This window comes from Dipodomys ordii, unplaced genomic scaffold, assembly GCF_000151885.1.
Source record: "Dipodomys ordii isolate 6190 unplaced genomic scaffold, Dord_2.0 Scaffold23, whole genome shotgun sequence".
NCBI classification, from domain to species: domain Eukaryota; kingdom Metazoa; phylum Chordata; class Mammalia; order Rodentia; family Heteromyidae; genus Dipodomys; species Dipodomys ordii.
This window is the reverse complement of record NW_012267239.1, coordinates 12,535,435-12,553,114: the sequence shown is the minus strand read 5'-3', so window position 1 is coordinate 12,553,114 and position 17,680 is coordinate 12,535,435. Positions and strand designations below refer to the sequence as shown.

Below are 17,680 nucleotides of genomic sequence, written 5' to 3'. Positions count from 1 at the left end.
GAAGGGAAAAAAAATTGTTTAAATAGGGATACAGGTGGACCCATTGTAACAATGAGATGTACAAGACGTTATGTAGAAAAATGAACTTTATAACTTTGGCCTGGGGGGGGGCTGGGAAGGTAGCTCAGTGGTAAAGTGCTTGCCTTGCATGCCTGAGGCCCTGGGTTCGATTCCTTAGCATACCACATAAGCAAAAAGAAAAAAGTCAGAAGTGGCGCTGTGGTTCAAGTGGTAGAGCGCTAGCCTTGAGCTGAAGAGCTGAGGGACAGCGCCCAGGCCCAGAGTTCAGGCCCCATTACCGGACCCAAAAAAAACCGAAAAAACAAAAAACAAAAAAACTTTGGCCTGGGATGTGGGGGGGGGGAGGGGAGATGGGAAGGGGAAATGAGGAGGCAACAATGCTTGATAAGAAATGTACTCATTACTTTGCCCATGTAATTGTAGTCCCTCTGTACGGTATTTTCACAATTAAAAAAAGGGGGGGGGCAGAGTATGGTAGTACATACCTGTAGTCTCAACATAGGAAGATCACAAATTCAAAGCTAGCCTGTGGCCTGTGCTGTGTACTAAGACTGTCCTTCAAGAGACACAGAGAAGGCGGGGGGGGGGCGGAGAGGGAGAGGGAAAAAGAAGAGAGAGGAGGTTGTTGTTTTTTAAGGTAAAAGAGAGGACATTCACCTAGCATCGATGGCTCACACCTGTAATCCTAGCTACTCAGGAGGCTGAGATCTGAGGTTCATGGTTCAAAGCCAGCCAGGGCAGGAAAGTCCGTGAGACTCTTATCTCCAATTAACTACCAGAAAACTGGAAGTGGCGCTGTGGCTCAAGTGGTAGAGTATTAGTCTTGAGCTGAAGAGCTGAGGGACAGCGCCCAGGCCCAGAGTTCAAGCCCCATGACGGAGGAAGGAAGGAAGGAAGGAAGGGAAAGAAAGGAAGAAAGGAGGACATTCACTAGTTGGTGAATAATCCGATACTTGGAGGTACTGGCAAGAGGACTGCAGTTCAAGTCCAAACTACAAAGTTAGCCAAGACCTATCTCAAAAGCCAAATACAAATAAAAGGACTCTGGCTCAAATGGTAGAGTGCCTGCTAGCATGCACAGTCTCCATACCAGAACAAAAAGAGCAGGAAAATGAAGGGTGTGCCGTGTAGGGAAGAAGAGTGCAAAGGGGGGGGGGCTCAGCATTCTCCCAGAGATGCAGCCGTTGAGAGGCTGGGGAGGGGCCTGGTGCTCGTCCAGCCTTGGTGAAGCTCTGGGTTCTATCCCCAGCACCACCACGGGAAAAACTAAACTAGGCAGCTAACCCTATGCCGTTTATCCTGGTGTGGTGCCAGGGCCCTGTTGTGTGGGGCATCTGGAGGACACTGAGCTCTGAGCCTTCAACCCCTGCCTTGCAGGCTGTCCCCTGGCTGTGTGGATGCGGGAGCAGAGCCGGGCAGGAGCCGGATGATCAGCCAGGGGGAGTTCGCCAGGCAGCTGCAGCTCTCGGACCCCCAGACAGTGGCTGGTGCCTTCAGCTACTTCCAGCAGGTAAAGAGAGCAGAGCGGAGCTCAGAGCCAGGACGCACTCCAGGCTAGCCTGCCTCTGAGTTCCCTGGCATCCTGTTGGCCACCCAGCCGAGTGTGTGCTAGACAACTTCTCCACATATCCCGAGCACTGTGATCACAGAGGAGGAAAAGGGAAGGGCCCATCGGTGAGCCCCATCAGTTTCTGATGCCACTTTAGGCACTGGCAAAGCTGAGAACTCGGAGAGGTGTAGGACACAGAGTGAGTCTCAGGAGTCAGGTGGGCGAGGTGGGGGAGCGGTGTGGAAGAATCACTTCTGCACCAGTTAGACCTGGAGAATGGGAGACCCACAAGTATTTGGAATACTTGGGCAGATTTCTTTTTTGCATATTCTGTAGCTTCTCTAAGCGATTTCCTCAGCTGACTCAAGAACCTTGGCAAACTGTATTTCCTGTGATGTAACTGTATTTCCCAGGTTAAGTATAATTCTTGTTATTTTTTTGTTTTTCCTTCTTTTGGAAGGAGGGTTCTCATGATGCCCAGGCTAGTGTACAGTCTGAGGCTCAGGGTCTTCCTACTCAGCCTACTGAGGTGCTGAGACTACACGCGTAGACTACACAACCAACTTGTAACAGCCAACATTAGTTACAGGGCGCTTCCTCCTCCACTCTCCTAGGGCCAGGGATCAAACCCAGGACCTCGAACATGTTAAGTGTTGCACCACTGAGCTATTCCCTAGTCTCCCTAAAGGCACTTTTCTCAAGATGCACTGTGGCTGTCAACATCCTCTCAAGGATGCTAGAGAGATAGAGTGCATCCTGATGCACTCACACCAGTAATCCCAGGAGAGATCTTATGCTTGTGTATGGGTGCATATGTGTGCATGTACACACACACACACACACACACATCTACACCTGTAATCCCAACACTTGAAGGAATGTCAAGTTAGAGGCCAGACTGGGCTGCATAAAACCTGCTCCAGAGCAGCAGTGTGGAGTCCTTGGGCAGCTGGTACAACAGGAATCCCACTGGAATTTGAATTTTCTGTAAGAAATTAGGCCATTGCCCCCCCCCCCACCTCCTTGGATTTTGCTGGGCCAGTTCTCCCATAGAGGCTGTCGTGAGAGAACCAGTCTGTCCAGCTTAGGGACCAGAAATGCCCTCCTCTGGTATGTCAGAAATCTGATAGTAACTTCAGAATTCCCCAGGACTGGGTTCTGAGCAGAGTGGTCACAAGGTCACGCCTGCTGAGAGGAGCCGCTGAGAGAGACCACAAGGGAAGAGGAGGTTTTGAGGCTCCCTGGTAACTGGTTTTCCTTTGACCCTGCAGGATGCCAAGGGTTTGGTGGACTTCCGAAATGTGGCTTTGGCACTAGCGGCTCTGGACGGTGGCAGGAGCCTGGAGGAGCTGACTCGTCTGGCCTTCGAGGTACCCGGGGTCAGTGGACGTCCACCCCACGGACGTCTGTGGGGTGTCATTCCCCGTGGCTGTAGTCAGCAGCGCCTCGTGTCCTGCCAGTGCCACACAGTCTTGGGTTGCACCCAGCATCGCTGTGTGGAGGCGGAGGTGGGAACCAGCGGGTGGAAGCTTCCAGTTCTCCTGCAGAGAAGGTCCCACAGGTCCGAGCGTGCCAGTGGAAGAGTAGGAGCCTGTGGAAGCTGTGCACCTGACTGGCATCCTTGTCTTGCCCAAGCTGTTTGCTGAGGAGCAGGCAGAGGGATCCGGTCGCCTGCTGTGTAAAGACGGCTTCAGCACCATCCTGCACCTGCTGTTGGGCTCACCCCACCCTGCTGCTGCGATGCTGCATGCTGAGCTCTGCCGGCCAGGACCCGGCCGTGGCCTCTCCCTCTGTGAGTCGCTGCTCAGCCATGGGAATCAGAAAGTACCAGGTTAGGAGGGAGCAAGGGTGAGGCCCGTGCCAGGGCACAGGGTCTCTACGAGGTAAATTTGGAAAGGAGGTAGAACACAAACCTGGACTTGAGAAGGCAGACAGCTGAGAGGAGCCAGGCTCTGTCTGAAAGGGCAATCACCCTTTTCTTCATTCTTGGGCCCTTTCACCTCTTTTCTCACTCTTTATCCAGATGAGTTCCAGAAGTTTTCCCTTCACGACCCTCTCTATGGGAAGCTCTTCAGTACCTACCTGCGCCCCCCCCACAAGCCTCACAGCATCTCCCAGATACCAAACACCTCGACCCCGGGCAGCCCCACGGCGCTGGCCAACAGGACTCTGCAAGCACCCAAGCCCAAGGGCGACTGATCGCCTGGGCCTCCCCCCTGCGCCCCGGCCTTCCCTCCCCCACCACGTGCCTGGGCCTGCCCCGTGTGCCCATGCCTCCTGCCCACCCCACTCTCGCGTGCGCACCTGGGCCTCTCGCGCCTCCTCCCTCAGCTCAGATCCAGCCCCGCACTCAGGACAGCGCTGGGGACCGCCCTACGCCTCAGTCCCATCTCTGCTCTGGTTTGCTTTTTGTTATCAATGTTTATTTTAAGTTGGTTTTAATTTTTGTAAGAAACTATTTTATATATAAATATATATATATCTATTTAAAAAATGGGTTCAGTGACATTGATATTAGTTTGGAGGGAAAGGAATGAACAGCTGTGGGGTGCTCAGTGGAGATCTGAGAAAGTTCCAGAGGCCAGTGTCAGGCAACTGCAGGGTGAGTTCTCAGCTCTGGGATGGAAAGCCTGCTTTCCTGTATAGACATTGCAGAGGCCTCTCTCCTCCCAGTACAGCTTCCCCATGAACCTTCAGCCCATCCCTTGTACTGTTCCCAGTAAAGATTGAAAAACAGCTTACTGCCGTTCCATATTTAAGTCCTACTGAGAGCTGCCTCCATCGCCAGTGGTGGGAGCAGGGAGCTGTGTCAGTACAAGAGCTGTCTCCTGTAGGGCTGAGCAGCCATGGAGAGAGTTCCCCTAACACGCTGTGAGGTGAGGGCACAGCAAAGAAATGGCCCCTCAAGGAGCTACGTCTGGACACACATCAAGAGCTGATTTGCTTGAGGAAATTAGATGTCTGCATAGAGATGTGACAGGTCAAAAAGCACCTTCCCCTTTCTGGAGTCATAGGGAACTCCTCAGCAGTACGTCCTCATGTGGCAAAGAAGGGATAAAAAAAAGACCTTAGGGCACAGCGTGAAAGCTAGTTGCTAGCCCAGAGGATGCTGCAGGAACCAGGACCCAGCCTGAGGGCGACAGCTCCTTCATCCACAGAATCTGTAACTACCCCATCTGCTTTCATAGGATCCTGCCCAGTGCAGCAAACATTCAAAAGGACACAGCGAGAACAATCCAAAAGAAAAATCCTTTATGATCTTTTTTCACACAGCTCCTTCCAAAAGTCCTTCCCCCTTCCAACTACAGGAACCAGTCACAACCAACCTAGCCAGTCTGACCTCCCACCAGGCTCCCTAGCACAGCCATGCAGCCCGGGACCCACAGGGCTTCTCAGGTGGTAAACAGCAGCGGTGAAATCCCTAGGGCAGCTGCCCTCGGGGACTGGCAGGTGGGGTAAGGCGGTCCTGTTTACACCTGGCTACGGCGCCGCTTCTTCCTTCTGCCAGTGGCGTGACTGTCGCCCCGCCTTTTCCGAGGTGGTGAAGGCTGTGCCGGGGGTTTCTCCCCATGGGCTCCAAGTTGAATTCCTGGCTGGGGTCTCCTCACAGCCGAGGCTGACCCTCCGGCCAGGCCTTGCTTGTCAGACATGGTGGCAGGGTGTGGGAGCTGGCCCAGGCCCCTAGCCTCGGCGGAGAGCTGGGATGTTGTCTGGATGCCATGACCTCCAGAGGCTGGTTGAGTACCGAGGGGACGCCCCCGTGGAGACAGGCTGAGTTTCGAGGCCAAGAGGTAAGCGAAGTTGGAGAGTTGCTCATCCTCTCCCTCCTCTTCCTCCTCCTCCCTGCCCTTGGCCCCATCCAGTGAGTCACGTGTTTCACTAATACAGATCCCTCTCAGAGCTAATGCCTCCCCGCCTTCCCACCTCGGGGAAGTGCTCCCAGGACTAGGGAGTGGTGGGGAGCTGAGAGTCCTGGGGACATAGGGCTCTAGACTGTCTTGTAAAAGAACAAGGTCATCACACTTGGACAGGCAGCTCTCTTCCCTCCTCTCTTCTTGGAAGTCATAAGAATCAAAATCCTTGCTGCCCCTTAATTGGAGGCCACAGTAATCTGAGACATCTAGAGTGCTGACATGCTCCACCGTTTCCAGCAAAGGAGAGAAGGGGTTGCCTCTGCTCTCCAAGTCCTGGCTGGGCATCTGAGGGAGGAAGGCATCCGGGGTCCCCACAATGAACAGACTGTCATGGTATGCAGACAGCAGGGCATCTTTGGAAGGCTCCAGAGAGGAGACGTCAGTGCTCTCCAGCAGCGGGGAGCAACTGTCAGCCCACAGGTCACTGGGGTCCTGGAGAGTCTCAAGGCTCTGGTCCCTATCTTCTTTGGGCATCAAATCCAGGCGGTTGTCCACCAGCGGTTCTGGCGAGCCGCAGCCATTACTCTTTTCTACGGCAGCTGTGGCATCTGCACCCCGCCTGGGAGCCACAGCACACCCTGCCTCCCCGGGTGCTGTGGTTTCTCCGTGAGCCAGAGGGAAGCTGCCTGTGGACTTGCGTGCTGGGTGCTCAACTATACACGCCCCATCTTGGAAGCTCCCTATGACCTCTTCCATTTGGAAGCCTACCGCATCTACCTCACTGCTCAGCCAAAGTCCTGGGCTGAGAGCCCTTTCCTGGTCCCTGGCTACTCCAGGGGAAGGCTTCTGGTCATAATCCTTCCACATGGCTCCTGAAGAGCCTTCCTGAGATACTGCTAAAGCCGCTGTCCCTTGTGGAGGTTCACGAGGTGCCTCCATCTGCTGACCTGTCTGCAGGCCCAGCATATGCTTTTCTAACCCCTGTCCTTGCACAGCAGTGGGTGCTGTGAGCCCGGGATCCACACTGGGGACTCTTGCAGGACAGGGCCCCTCCTGCCAGCAAACAGGCAACACCTCTGAAGTCCTGCCAGCCCTCAGGCAGGGCCCAAGGGTCTTGCCCTCTCCCTGGTGGCCATCCTGAGGCGGAGGTAGTTGGCTTACAACCTCGCCGGACCCTCTTCCCTCCACACCCGAGGCGGGCCGCGCCCCCTGTGAAGCTGCAAGTCCTGGCTGTGGCTTCCAGCCACAGGGGGGTGGGGTGTTCTCACCCCCACGCACTCCCCTGGGTCCACTTCGGGCTCGCTCCTGCCTACCAGGCTTTTCTCTTGCCTGCTTGCCTGAAGAAGCAACCTTTCCGGAGCGAACGGTGCCCGCAGCTGCCCGTGGCCCTGATGAGGGCCGAGGCCACCCACCCCCATCTTCATCCTCATCAGAAACAGAAGGACTCGAGTCCGACAGAGCTCCACTGCAACTTGGAGGTGCCTGTGCATCTTCCTCTTCCAAAGCAGAGAGGCGCTTCTGGACCAGCTGGAAGAGAACAGAGGACACCAGCTCTCCATGTGTTTGTGAGAAGGGGCTGAGTGGGTGGTAGGAGATGGCATATGGGCAGGGCAGAAAAGAAAGTGGTCTAAGTGATACTATCACAGAGCGAGATGGCAGCTCTTCCTGTTTTGTTCTGTTGCCAGTGGGCAGTTTGAATGCAGGGCCCTTGTTCTGGCTAGGCTGGCATCGTACTGCTGAGCACGCCTCAGTCTTAGTTTTAAAGGTATTGCAGTTATTGCTCCTCAAGCTGCAGACTGATGGCCACAGCCTGCCTACTTGCAGGCAGGTCCCATTCGCGCTGGGATGGCAGGCAAGAGCCACTGAGTCCATTCTTTTCCATGGAGATAGTCTTGTGGACTTTTCTCCTCTGGCTGACCCAATACCATCATCTTCTGCATCTCAGCCTCCTGCATGGCTCAAGACGTCAGGCACGCTCCACTGTACCCAAATGGGTTGAGAAGGGGGTCTCACGAACCTTTTCAAGTCTCATCCTTCCATGTAGCTACAAGCCGGGGTGCTCACCTGTCTCCCTGTCTTTTTGTGACTTGAGCCATTGAGTTTATAACGAATCATCTTCAGGAAAGAACTGAAGGAGTTACTGGAACTGTTCCTCTAAAGCCACACCATATAAACGGGACAGGGCTGGACAAAACCATGCGAGCTGCTTTTCTGCTGCTTACCTGGGCAATTGTGAGCCCTTCCTCTTGCTCCAGCTCCTCAGTTAAGGCCAAAGGATCCCTCTGTTGTTCTGGGGACAGCAGGTCTGCCAGAAATTGAGGGTGGATAACAGCCTCCACCTGGGGACAGAAGGGAGAGTGGTGTACCTCTTCACAGATGACCTCTGAGTAAAGGCCTCCAGAGATGGCCCCGAATGCACACCCTATCCCCATCCTGGAGTTCATCCACCATGACTACCACCAGCTACTAAGTGTGCACCAATCCATTTCTCAGTTCCAGAATGCACCCTACTGCTGCCCACAAAGCACAACTCCCAAGGACAGCAAGAGAGCAGCTGTGCGGGCCCAGCCCACCTTGGAGACAAAGACCTCCTGAGAACACAGTTCATCCATGTAGCTGAGGAGGCTCGCATCAGGGTATATTCCTTCATCCTGCTGTCCTTCCACTTTGTGTCTTCCACCCGACTCCCCATTGTCAGAGTGGCTTCCCACCAGCCCTTCCATGATGTCCATGTACTCTTTTACAGCTTCCGGCGGGATCTCCTTGGGTGCCTCGGGAGCTGAAGGCCTCTGGGGTCTGCGCTGCCGCCGGCGGGGAGCCCGAGTCTTAGAGGCAGCCTTCTTTGGGATGTACACTGAGGGCAGAGAACAGAAGCCTTTGCTTCTACCTCCTATCTCTGCTCGTAGGGGCAGCAATCTGGTTACAGAGAAACAGGTCCTGCTACATCAAACTGTCATGAGGAAGGGGCTGGGAAGGTGGCTCAGTGGTAGAGCACTTGCCTTGCATGCATGAGGCCCTGGGTTCAATTCCTCAGCACCACATAAGCAGAAAAGCCAGACGTGGCGCTGTGGCTCAAGTGGTAGAGCGCTAGCTTTGAGCTGAAGAGCTGAGGGACAGCGCTCAGGCCCAGAGCTCAGGCCCCACAACTGACCAAAAAAAAAACAAAAAACAAAAAACTGTCATAAGGAAGTGCCATCATGGATGTAAAGCTGAAGGGTGTCACAAGGTCACACACCATCTCCACACACTGCACTTTCAAGAAACCCCACCTTCATAGGCAGGCAAGACAGGAGGGCCTCCTAACACAGAAGACTTTGCTTACCTGTCCTAGACCAGTATCTAGTTTGGGACAGAGGGACATGGACAATCAAGGCGCTGTAGAATGACTCCTGGAACAGGTGGCAGGGGCAGGCAAGGCCTCCCTGGTCTCTAGCCGGCCTGGGCCCGCCTCACATCCAGCTTGCTCTTTGCTTTGTGGGAACTGGGCACCCTTACCTGGCTGTGGACACACCTCAGGGGCGAGGGGCCCTGGAGCATCCACTTTCAGAGGAGCTGAAGGAGGCTGGCCCTGAGAGCCGTTTGTCTGCGCCTTCTGCATCTGCAGTTCCTCCTCAGCCTCAAACTCCATGAACCTGCAAAGAGCAGATGGCACAGACTGCTAAAGAGGAGACCCTTGCCAGCAGCCCAGCATGGCCAGGAAGGGCAAAGGCCTGGCTAAGTCAGCCAGGGGAGAGCCACCCACAGGTACCTCCACCAATCTGGGAAGCTCTGTGAGGCCATCATATTGCCCCTCAGTGGCCACGAAGGAGACGCACTGAGAAGTGAGAATTTTTATGTTCTCCACAGCTTTCTCAGGCTCATGGAGTGTGTGCAGCAATACGGACTACAGGTGATCTAATCAGACCTGTGTGAAGGCCGGGGCGGAGGCTTCTCATGAAAGCTTTGCCTGCCCCAGTCTACAAATGGAAAGGATGACACCTGTAGACTGAAACAGGGCCCAGAGCTGCAACCAAGGCAGCTTCCAGCAATGAGAGGAGAGTGCCGAGATCTGAGCTCTCTGGATAGACCAGGCCTTGGAGGGTAAACCTAGGGGGTGATGAGTTCAGGAGATTTGGAGAGAAAATGGGGGCTAAGCTTGGAGAGCTTTCCTGGTCCTTAGTTTGGGAGCTGTTTGCAGATTCCCCAGCTGGCCTCTAATGCCTGTGCTGGAGTGCCTCAGCCTCCTCAGTTGGCAGTGCACTGACTAGAGGTTCACTCCACAATTCTTCAGCCAAAGACAGTCCTGGAGAGATGAGGTTGAAGAGCCAGGAAGCCACTCCTGCCAGGCCTTCCGTGCCCCGATCAACTCCTCCCCGACATGAGAGAGGAGGATTGTTTTTACCGCTATTGCTGAAGGAGAGGCTGCTCCCCAAAGTCCTGTGCCAATAAACACTTGCTACATGGTCAGTAAAAAATGAATCTGCCTGGTAGGACAACATCCATACAACTAGGCTGCTTGAGCTTACAAAGTGCACACCCTGGGGCTGGTAAGGTGGCTCAGTGGTAGAGCGCTTGCCTTGCATGCCTGAGGCCCTGGGTTCCATTCCTCAGCACTATGTAAGAAAAAAGCTGGAAGTGGCACTGTAGCTCAAGTGGTAGAGCACTAGCCTTGAGCTGAAGAGCTTAGGGACAGCACCCAGGTCCAGAGTTCATGCCCCAGACCGGACCCCCCCCTAAAAAGTGCACACCCTAAGACCCTCCACAGGAAGGCCTCCACATAGGTCCAAGATCTGAAGGCAAGGACCACTCCCAAGAAGGGGATGGGACAGAGTGACAGCAGAGACAATGTTGGGGAGAAGCAGCAAGGATGGCGGAGACCCCAGCCTATGCCCAGACTCTTGGTTCCACCCCCGCCCAGGGGAACAGGGCCCATCAGACTCACTTCTCTGCCATCTCATAAAAGGTCATCCGGTCGAAGTTGCTGGTCCGCTCCCACTCTTGCATGGCCCTTGGCAGGCCTTCCTCCAGTGTCATTGTGGGCTTCAGCCGGGCCAGCGAACGCAGCACTGGGCTAAAACCCCCATTAGGTCAGTCATGTTTCAGAAGTGTGTTCCCCATGCCCGTCCTGAATCCTACCTCCATGCACACCTGGCCCCTCGGATCTAGCTATGGCTCTGTGCTGGCCCACAGCCTCCCAATCCCTGCCACTTACCATACTTGCCTCCTTCCCACTGAGAACCACTGAAACCAGCCAGGGCCACAACCCCTAATTCTCAGTGTGATCTTTAGCACACGTGGAAAAACCACTCGTGTTGCAAATGAATGATACTCACTACCAAGCAGATGTCATCCTGCTCAGACCCTTGTATTTTCCAGTCGTTTGCTAGCCCAAACCAACCTCCATTTAAAGATGGGCAGTAATTTTATTCCTTGGGTTTTCAGATACAAGATTTGACCCTCAAAAGGTTCCAGGCCCCTTTCTGATCCAGAGTACAAAGAGCCTGGTCTATAAGACCACACCCGTCAGCTGGGGCAGCTTAATAGCATGAATGGCAAAGCCCCTGGAGCCCAGGATGAACCTCTCACCAGCTTCCTGGCAGACTGCTGCAGAGGGGCTGGGCTGCACTTGGTAGAGATCATGCTGGTGCCCCGGTATGAGAAGGGTTGGGTGGGACCAAAACTGAATGGGCCCCTTGCTAACCACGAGAAGCCATACTGGCTGGAGAGTTAAGAAATTCAGCTGGCTGGGGCTAGGAAGGTGGCTCAGTGGTAGAGCGCTTGCCTTGTTCGATTCCTCAGCACCACATAAGCAAAAAGAAAAAAGCCGGAAGTGGCGCTGTGGCTCAAGTGGTAGAGCGCTAGCTTTGAACTGAAGAGCTGAGGGACAGCGCCCAGGCCCAGAGTTCAGGCCCCACGACCAGACCCCTCCCAAAATAAAAAAGAAATTCAGCTGGCTAAGCTGGGCGCCAATGGCTCATGCCTGTCATCCTACCTAGCTACTCAGGGAGCTGAGATCTGAGGATTGTAGTTCAAAGCCAGCCCAGGAAGGAAAGTCCACGAGACTCTTATCTCTAGTTAGCCACTAGAAAACTGGTAGTGGCACTGTGGCTCAACTGGTAGAGTGCTAGCCTTGAGCTAAAGAGCTCAGGGACAGTGTCCAGGCCCAGAGTTCAAGCCCAGGACCAACAAAAGAAAAAAAGAAATTCAGCTGGCCAGCCTCGGGGAGAACGCAGGGCTGCACTGGGAAAGCAAACTCAGAAAGACAGGCTTCATCTAGGGTGTTAGGGAAACCTCTAGGTTTGGGTGGTTTGAGGGGAGATCCTTGTAGGAGTTGGGCCAGTAGAAGAGGGAGATGTAAGTTTTTCAAAGTCCAGTAGAGTATCACTACAGAGGAGTTTATATGAAACAGAGAAGGTGCGGAGCAGCTGAAAGAGACACCAGTCTGGCTGGGAGACAGAGAAAATCTCCTAGATGATGTCAAGACAACAGATGGCATATGAGCCCAGGCTCCTTGACTAAAGGACATTCAAGCAAGGCCATTTTGGACTTTAAGACTGCCTTTTTATACAGCAATGAGATAGTTACTATATAATGATGCATTCTTTATGCCAGGCACTGTTAGTATTCTCAGCAACCTCAGGGATAGGTATAATCATCCCCTTTTTAGATAATGGGGGACAAAAGGGTAAATGTCCTGTGCAGGACTGCAAAGCCCTCCGCCTGCTGGGCCCCGTCCTCTGCTGCCCACAGGAGTGAGTCAGGGCCCAGCTACCCCGGCTGGCCACTCAGCGCTGTGTCCAAGGGCAGCCAGTGAAGTGTGTGGTGGGGGGCAATGACACTGGAGTCAGAGACCTCGGTTCCAGCCACTACTCAGGACAGGCAACTCTGAGTGTCAGTCTTCCCATCTGTGAATGAGTGGTACTATACTAGCCAGAGCTCAGTCGCAAGGCTGGGGTGACCAGCACCTTTAAAGTTTGCTGTGGACTGTCCTCCAATATTCCCAGATAACCAGACCCCAGGTCTACCCTTCGTGTCTGAAGGCTTACATGAGAAAGCAGGAAAGCGCCTCAGCATCCGGGCTCTGGGGCAGGCGCTGCCGGGCCAGGGCTTTGTAGCGCTGCCAGCGCCGGAAGTTCTCATACACTCCCTTGGACGCGTGGGCAAGTTCCCCCAGTGCAGGCCCTCCTTCCCCGCTAGTGCCCGGCAGCCCTGGCCACGCCTTCTCCAGGGGCACTATGGGAGCCAGGTGGGCTACCGGTGGAGGACCCTGAAGAGGGGAGACCGAAGAGCCCTCCTGGCCCCCTCCAGCAGCCTGTGTGGACAAGCTCCCACTAGAGACCACCACCTTAGGCGGAGGAGAAAGAGGAGGAAGAGGAGGAGAAGCTGCACAGGGGGTCCTGGATGCAATCCAGTCTAGGGCCGTGGGAGTGAGGATGAAATTCTGAGTTTGACAGGGCTCAGCGGTCCCTCCTTCAGTCTTGACCTTGACGATGACCTTGCCAGTCCCACTTCCATCCCCTGTCACCAGCAGCGGGTTGGGGAAAGCTGAGAACACCAATGGGTTGCCTGAAGACACAGGGGGCTGTGGAGACGGCTCCCAGGGTGGCTGGTTGGCTGAGCCAGGAGCAGGAGGGGAACGGGGAATCGCAGAGGAAGGAGACTGGGCAGCAGCAGGCTTCGGGGCCCCGTCCTTGCCCACCAGTGGAGATGCTGTTGAGACAGAGAGAAGGGGAACCAAGTAAGCAAAGTCGGGCCGCTCAGTCCTACGGTTCTTAAGGGAGCAGAGCAGCAATGAAGGCTGGGATGCAGACCCGGAACCTGTGTAGCCTGCAAATGTTCCCATGTAATTCTGATGTCCCTTACTTGCAGGTGAGAATTAATACTCTGGAGAATTTGTCCATGTTTCTTCCACAAAGTGATAGATCCAGCCACTCACCACCTCTAAAAGTTTCTGTAATAACTTGTCAGCTCTGCAGGTTGCTTACTAAGATGCAGAACTGAACAAACACCTGCTATACAGGGAAAATAGCCCACTGCAGACTCTAAGCAGCAAGGGAACAAGTCCAGGAAAAGTCCTATCCCATCTCAAGGCACCTACAGGGACCTTAAGGAGGAAGATGTTTCAAAAACACTGCTAAATGCTTGTAATCCCAGCTATGAGAGAGGCAGAGATGGGGCAGACCTGGTTCTTACCAGCCCAGGCACCCCACCCCATCTGTAAATGGTGCTTCATCCTTGCGATTCCAGCTATGCGGCAAGAGGATGTTGGTCCAGCTAGCCAGAGCAAAATGTTTAAGACCCTATCTGAAGAGTAACTTAAGCAAATGAGGTGCTGGTAGTGGCTCACACCTGTAATCTTAGCTACTCAGGAAGCTGAGATCTTCCTGAGTATTTTAGTTCAAAGCCAGACCAGGTAGTAAAGTTTGTGAGACTCTTGTTTCCAATTAGCCAGCAAAAAGTTGAACGTGGAGAACACCAGCCCTGAATTCAAGCACCAGCACTGGACACAAAAAGGAAGGAAAGAAGGAAGAAAGAAAGGAAGGAAGAAAGGAAGGAAGGAAGCAAGCAGGCAGGCAAGCAGGCAGAGGGAGGGAGGGAAAGAAAGGAAAGGAATAAGGGAGGGAAAGAGACAGACTTGTGGTGGGGGCAGGAGTAATGGCACAGTGCCTGCCTAGCAAGCACAAAGTCTTGAGTTAAAAAAAAAACCAGTATCACACACACACACACATTATTGGTCCAGCCTCTCCTCTCCCTTTTCCCGTTGCTCCTTATGTTCTCCTCTCTTCCCTTGTCTGTTGTCTGCACTTTGGGAGAGGAGGGATGCCCTGGGGAGCTCACAGCCCAGACTCATCCACTAGCAGACATCTCGGACACTGCTGGTCTCCAGATGATCTGTGGCAGTTCCCAGGACACAGTACCCAGGATGTCTGGTTCATAGAAACTGTTACACACAGCCAGGAAGGATTAGAGAAGGACCAGGAAATGGCGAAGGAGGCCGGTAGGAAGAGGGCAGTATTCAGGGCTTTAGTTAAGTAACTGCTGGCCATGAAGGCTAGCTGCAGTCCTTCTGAAATTTTGGTCTCATTAGGAAGACATCTTTGAGCTGGTGCTAAGAATCAGGTACAGTGCAGGCAAGGAGACCAGCACATCAATGCAAACATGGCTCATCAGGAGCCGCATCTCCCCAAACCAAACATGCAAACTTCATGGCACTCTCCTCCCACCTCACAAAGAACATTCCACTGATAAGCCAACAACACTCAGCCTCCATTTTCTGATCATGGAGAAGCCATAGGAGACAGATAAACAGATTCAACCCACCTCACTGTAAGAGTTGGGAGTGATGCCAAATACTGAATGCAATGGAACAGGCCTGAGTTTGGCAAAAGGGAAGGAAGCCCTGCTTGGCATCCCAGCCGGAGCAACCTACCACTTCTGGCTTTGGCCAAGGAGGAGTGCTCCAAGCTACACACGGCAACTTACACCTATGAGGCTGAGAGCAGAGGCGTGCTGACTGAGGCCAGCCTGGGTAAAAAAGTAGGAAGGGCCCATGTAGCCAATGAAAACCTGGGTGTGGCGGTTCACACTGGGGACCCCAGCTGCGAGAGAAACAGGAATAGGACCAACTGTAGATCCACGCACAAAAACACTGACAAAACCAAAGGGCTGCAGGAGGGGCCAGGTGATAGAGCACCTGCCTAGGAAGCCCAGAGTCCCGAGTTCAAAAATCCAGTACCAAAAGAAAGGAAGACTTCCCCAAAGGGCTGGGGTGCATCTCAGTGCTCGGGCATTTGCCTAGCCAGGCCCTGAGTGCAATCCTGGGAATCACAAAAAAAAATGAAGAGCCCAGGACCCAGTTCTGTTTTCACTGATAAAAATCCAAGACCAACCTCCTGCTTCTTGAAGACCCAGGAACTCAGCCTTCTCCTGGAACTTCTGCACACTAGCACCACACACACCTCTGCCCCTGCCACACAGATTGAGTTGCTTCCTGATTGCCATCCTTCCTCTGTACTCAGTGTGCTTCCTCCAGGCCCCTCAGCCTTTAGGAGGCCCTCCTGCTTCCCCAGCCCCAATCTTAATGGTAAAAATCTCCTCCAAGGCTAGGAAGGTGGCTTAGTGGTAGAGTGCCTGCCTAGCATGCATGAAGCCCTAGGATCAGTTCCTCAGTACCACCTACACAGAAAAAGCTGGAAGTGGGGCTGAGGCTCAAGTGGTAGAGTGCTTGCCTTGAGCAAAAGACACTCAGGGACAGTGCCCAGGCCCTGAGTTCAAGCCCCAGGTACTGCTTTAAAAAAACAAAAACAAAAAACAAAAAACCCAAACTCCTCCCCCAACCTTCCCAAATGTGATGTCTTTGGTGGGACCTAGTGTCTCACATCCCTCTAAGCCCAAAGATCTTGTTCCCAAAGTAACAAATATGAATCCCCAATGTCCTGAACAGGTGGCAGGACCTCTCTACCACCAGCAGACTTACCTCCCTCCGAAGCCATTCTTTCATGTATGAGTACTGTGTCTGTCTAGTAAGCTTGCTGCAGTGGAAACCCAGGTATCCAAGGAAAGGAGGGTAAAGATGGGATCAAAACAGAACCAGAACCTGGCACCCAAGCATTCTTCAGTGGGGGGAGGGGAGATGGAACTGTACTGGAAGGGTGGTGAGATGGTCCACAAAGATGACAACCATCAGGATGGCCCTCCAGATTACAGCCTGGCCAACACAACAGACACAGCGTTTGTCCTTGGGTTTGTGATAGGGCATCACTATGCAGCTGAGAGGCTGACTTGGAACTCAGGATCCTCCTGCCTCAGACTCCCAAGTGCTTTGATACAGACAGGCATGTCCCACTACACCTGCAAAGGCTTCCTCGGAGTCCAAGCCTTAGTCTAAAGTTTCACATTTCTATTCCCTATACTTCGCTTCTTCACAAACATGTCTAACTTTGTGCTGTTCAGTGCCATCTAGTCCTGTCACCGACTCCCTACTAATAATAGGTTGGCAGTAGATCCTGGGACTAATTTGACTATGGCTATGTATTCTGAGCTAAATTCAGAGCATGGGGGCTGTACATTTGGAGGATCAAGAAAATTACTAAATGTTCAGGCTGCAAATGGGGCTCAGCCAGTGGCTCAAGTATAAAACCTCGAGTTGAATCCCTGTATTTCAAAACACAAGTCCCTAAGTGTTCAAAGCTGAAGTTTTCTTAGATTTTACATTACTTCCTCAGAAAGCTGCTCTGCAAGACTGGCTGTACACACTCGAAATTCCAGCCTTCAGGAGGCTGAGGCAGGAGGACTGTGGATGGGAGGCAGCCTAGGCTGTATATAGACACTGTCCAAAAAAAGAGCCGGTGCTGGTGGCTCACGCCTGTCATCCAAGCCACTCAGGAGGCTGAGATCTGAGGATCGCGCCTGTCATCCAAGCCACTCAGGCTGAGATCTGAGGATCACGGTTCAAAGCCAGCCCGGACAAGAAGCCGCGAGTGGCCCTGTGGCTCAAGTGGTGGAGCGCTGGCCTTGCGCTGAAGAGCTCAGGGACAGCTCCCAGGCCCTGAGTTCAAGCCCACGACTGACAAAAAGAAAAAGAAGGAAAAAAAGCCGGGCACGCCGGCCCCAGCTGTTACCTCGGTTCCTCGGGAGGCGGAGACCAGGATTGGAGGAGGCCGTTGGAGGCAGCACCGCCCCTGCGCCACAGGCCCAGAGACCAAAGGCCCCGAGGGCGGCTGCGGCTCCAGTGCGGGGCCTGCGCCAGGCAGCGCGGGCAGCGCGGCGCCCAGGGGAAGGCCCGGGCCTGGCGCGCGCAGACGTGCGGAGGAATGGACCGCGCGGCCGCTGGTGTTGCACTGCCGCAAGCTCGCGCCCTCCGTCCTGCGGAGGCCTCCTCCCAACCCTGGGCAGCCCTGGTCTCACCTCGGTAGGCCTCGGTCCCACCCCGGGAGGCCTAGGCCCCATCCAGATAGGCCTCGTCCCACTCTGGTAGGCTTAGGCCCCATCCAGATAGGCCTCGTCCCACTCTGGTAGGCCTAGGCCCCATCCAGATAGGCCTCGTCCCACTCTGGTAGGCCTAGGTCCCATCCAGATAGGCCTCATCCCACTCTGGTAGGCCTAGGTCCCATCCAGATAGGCCTCGTCCCACCCCGGGAGGCCTCGTCCCATCCAGGTGGGCCTCATCGGGTCGGTCCCTCCCAGGGCCGCACGCCCCGCCCCGCCGGCGGGATCCCGGAGCACATGGCGGCTGTGAGGGATGCCGGGCCACGCAGCCCCAGGCTCGCGGCGGTTT

At 54.2% G+C, this 17,680-nt stretch overlaps 2 protein-coding genes across 2 annotated transcripts in view; one reads left to right on the top strand and one right to left on the bottom strand.

Annotated features, from left to right (window-relative positions):
* Window positions 1–4,017, top strand: part of Lpcat4 (lysophosphatidylcholine acyltransferase 4) — a 33,572-nt gene extending 29,555 nt beyond the window's left edge. Inside the window, exons 8-11 of the mRNA XM_013014311.1 lie at window positions 1,399–1,531; window positions 2,842–2,940; window positions 3,206–3,362; window positions 3,594–4,017. Of these exons, the coding sequence (XP_012869765.1) occupies window positions 1,399–1,531; window positions 2,842–2,940; window positions 3,206–3,362; window positions 3,594–3,769 (565 nt within the window). The 3' untranslated portion in view covers window positions 3,770–4,017. The remainder of the gene's footprint in view (window positions 1–1,398; window positions 1,532–2,841; window positions 2,941–3,205; window positions 3,363–3,593) is intronic.
* A 905-nt stretch (window positions 4,018–4,922) lies between these two features.
* Window positions 4,923–15,896, bottom strand: Nutm1 (NUT midline carcinoma, family member 1). Its single transcript, XM_013014238.1, has 7 exons — window positions 15,881–15,896; window positions 12,450–13,113; window positions 10,346–10,474; window positions 8,920–9,056; window positions 7,998–8,278; window positions 7,647–7,763; window positions 4,923–6,951 (listed from the first exon to the last, which is right to left on the bottom strand). Exons 1-7 carry the CDS (start codon window positions 15,894–15,896, stop codon window positions 5,041–5,043), a joined length of 3,255 nt encoding a protein of 1,084 aa, XP_012869692.1. The 3' UTR covers window positions 4,923–5,040.
* Window positions 15,897–17,680: the final 1,784 nt, after the last annotated feature.

Bases quoted from the DNA above. Each gene is read 5' to 3' on its own strand.
- Nutm1 (XM_013014238.1), bottom strand. The intron at 9,057-10,345 runs GTGAGTCTGATG...TGCTCTTTGCAG, and splicing joins TTTTATGAGATGGCAGAGAA to GTTCATGGAGTTTGAGGCTG. The intron at 7,764-7,997 runs GTGGGCTGGGCC...TTCTGTCCCCAG, and splicing joins AGGAGGTCTTTGTCTCCAAG to GTGGAGGCTGTTATCCACCC.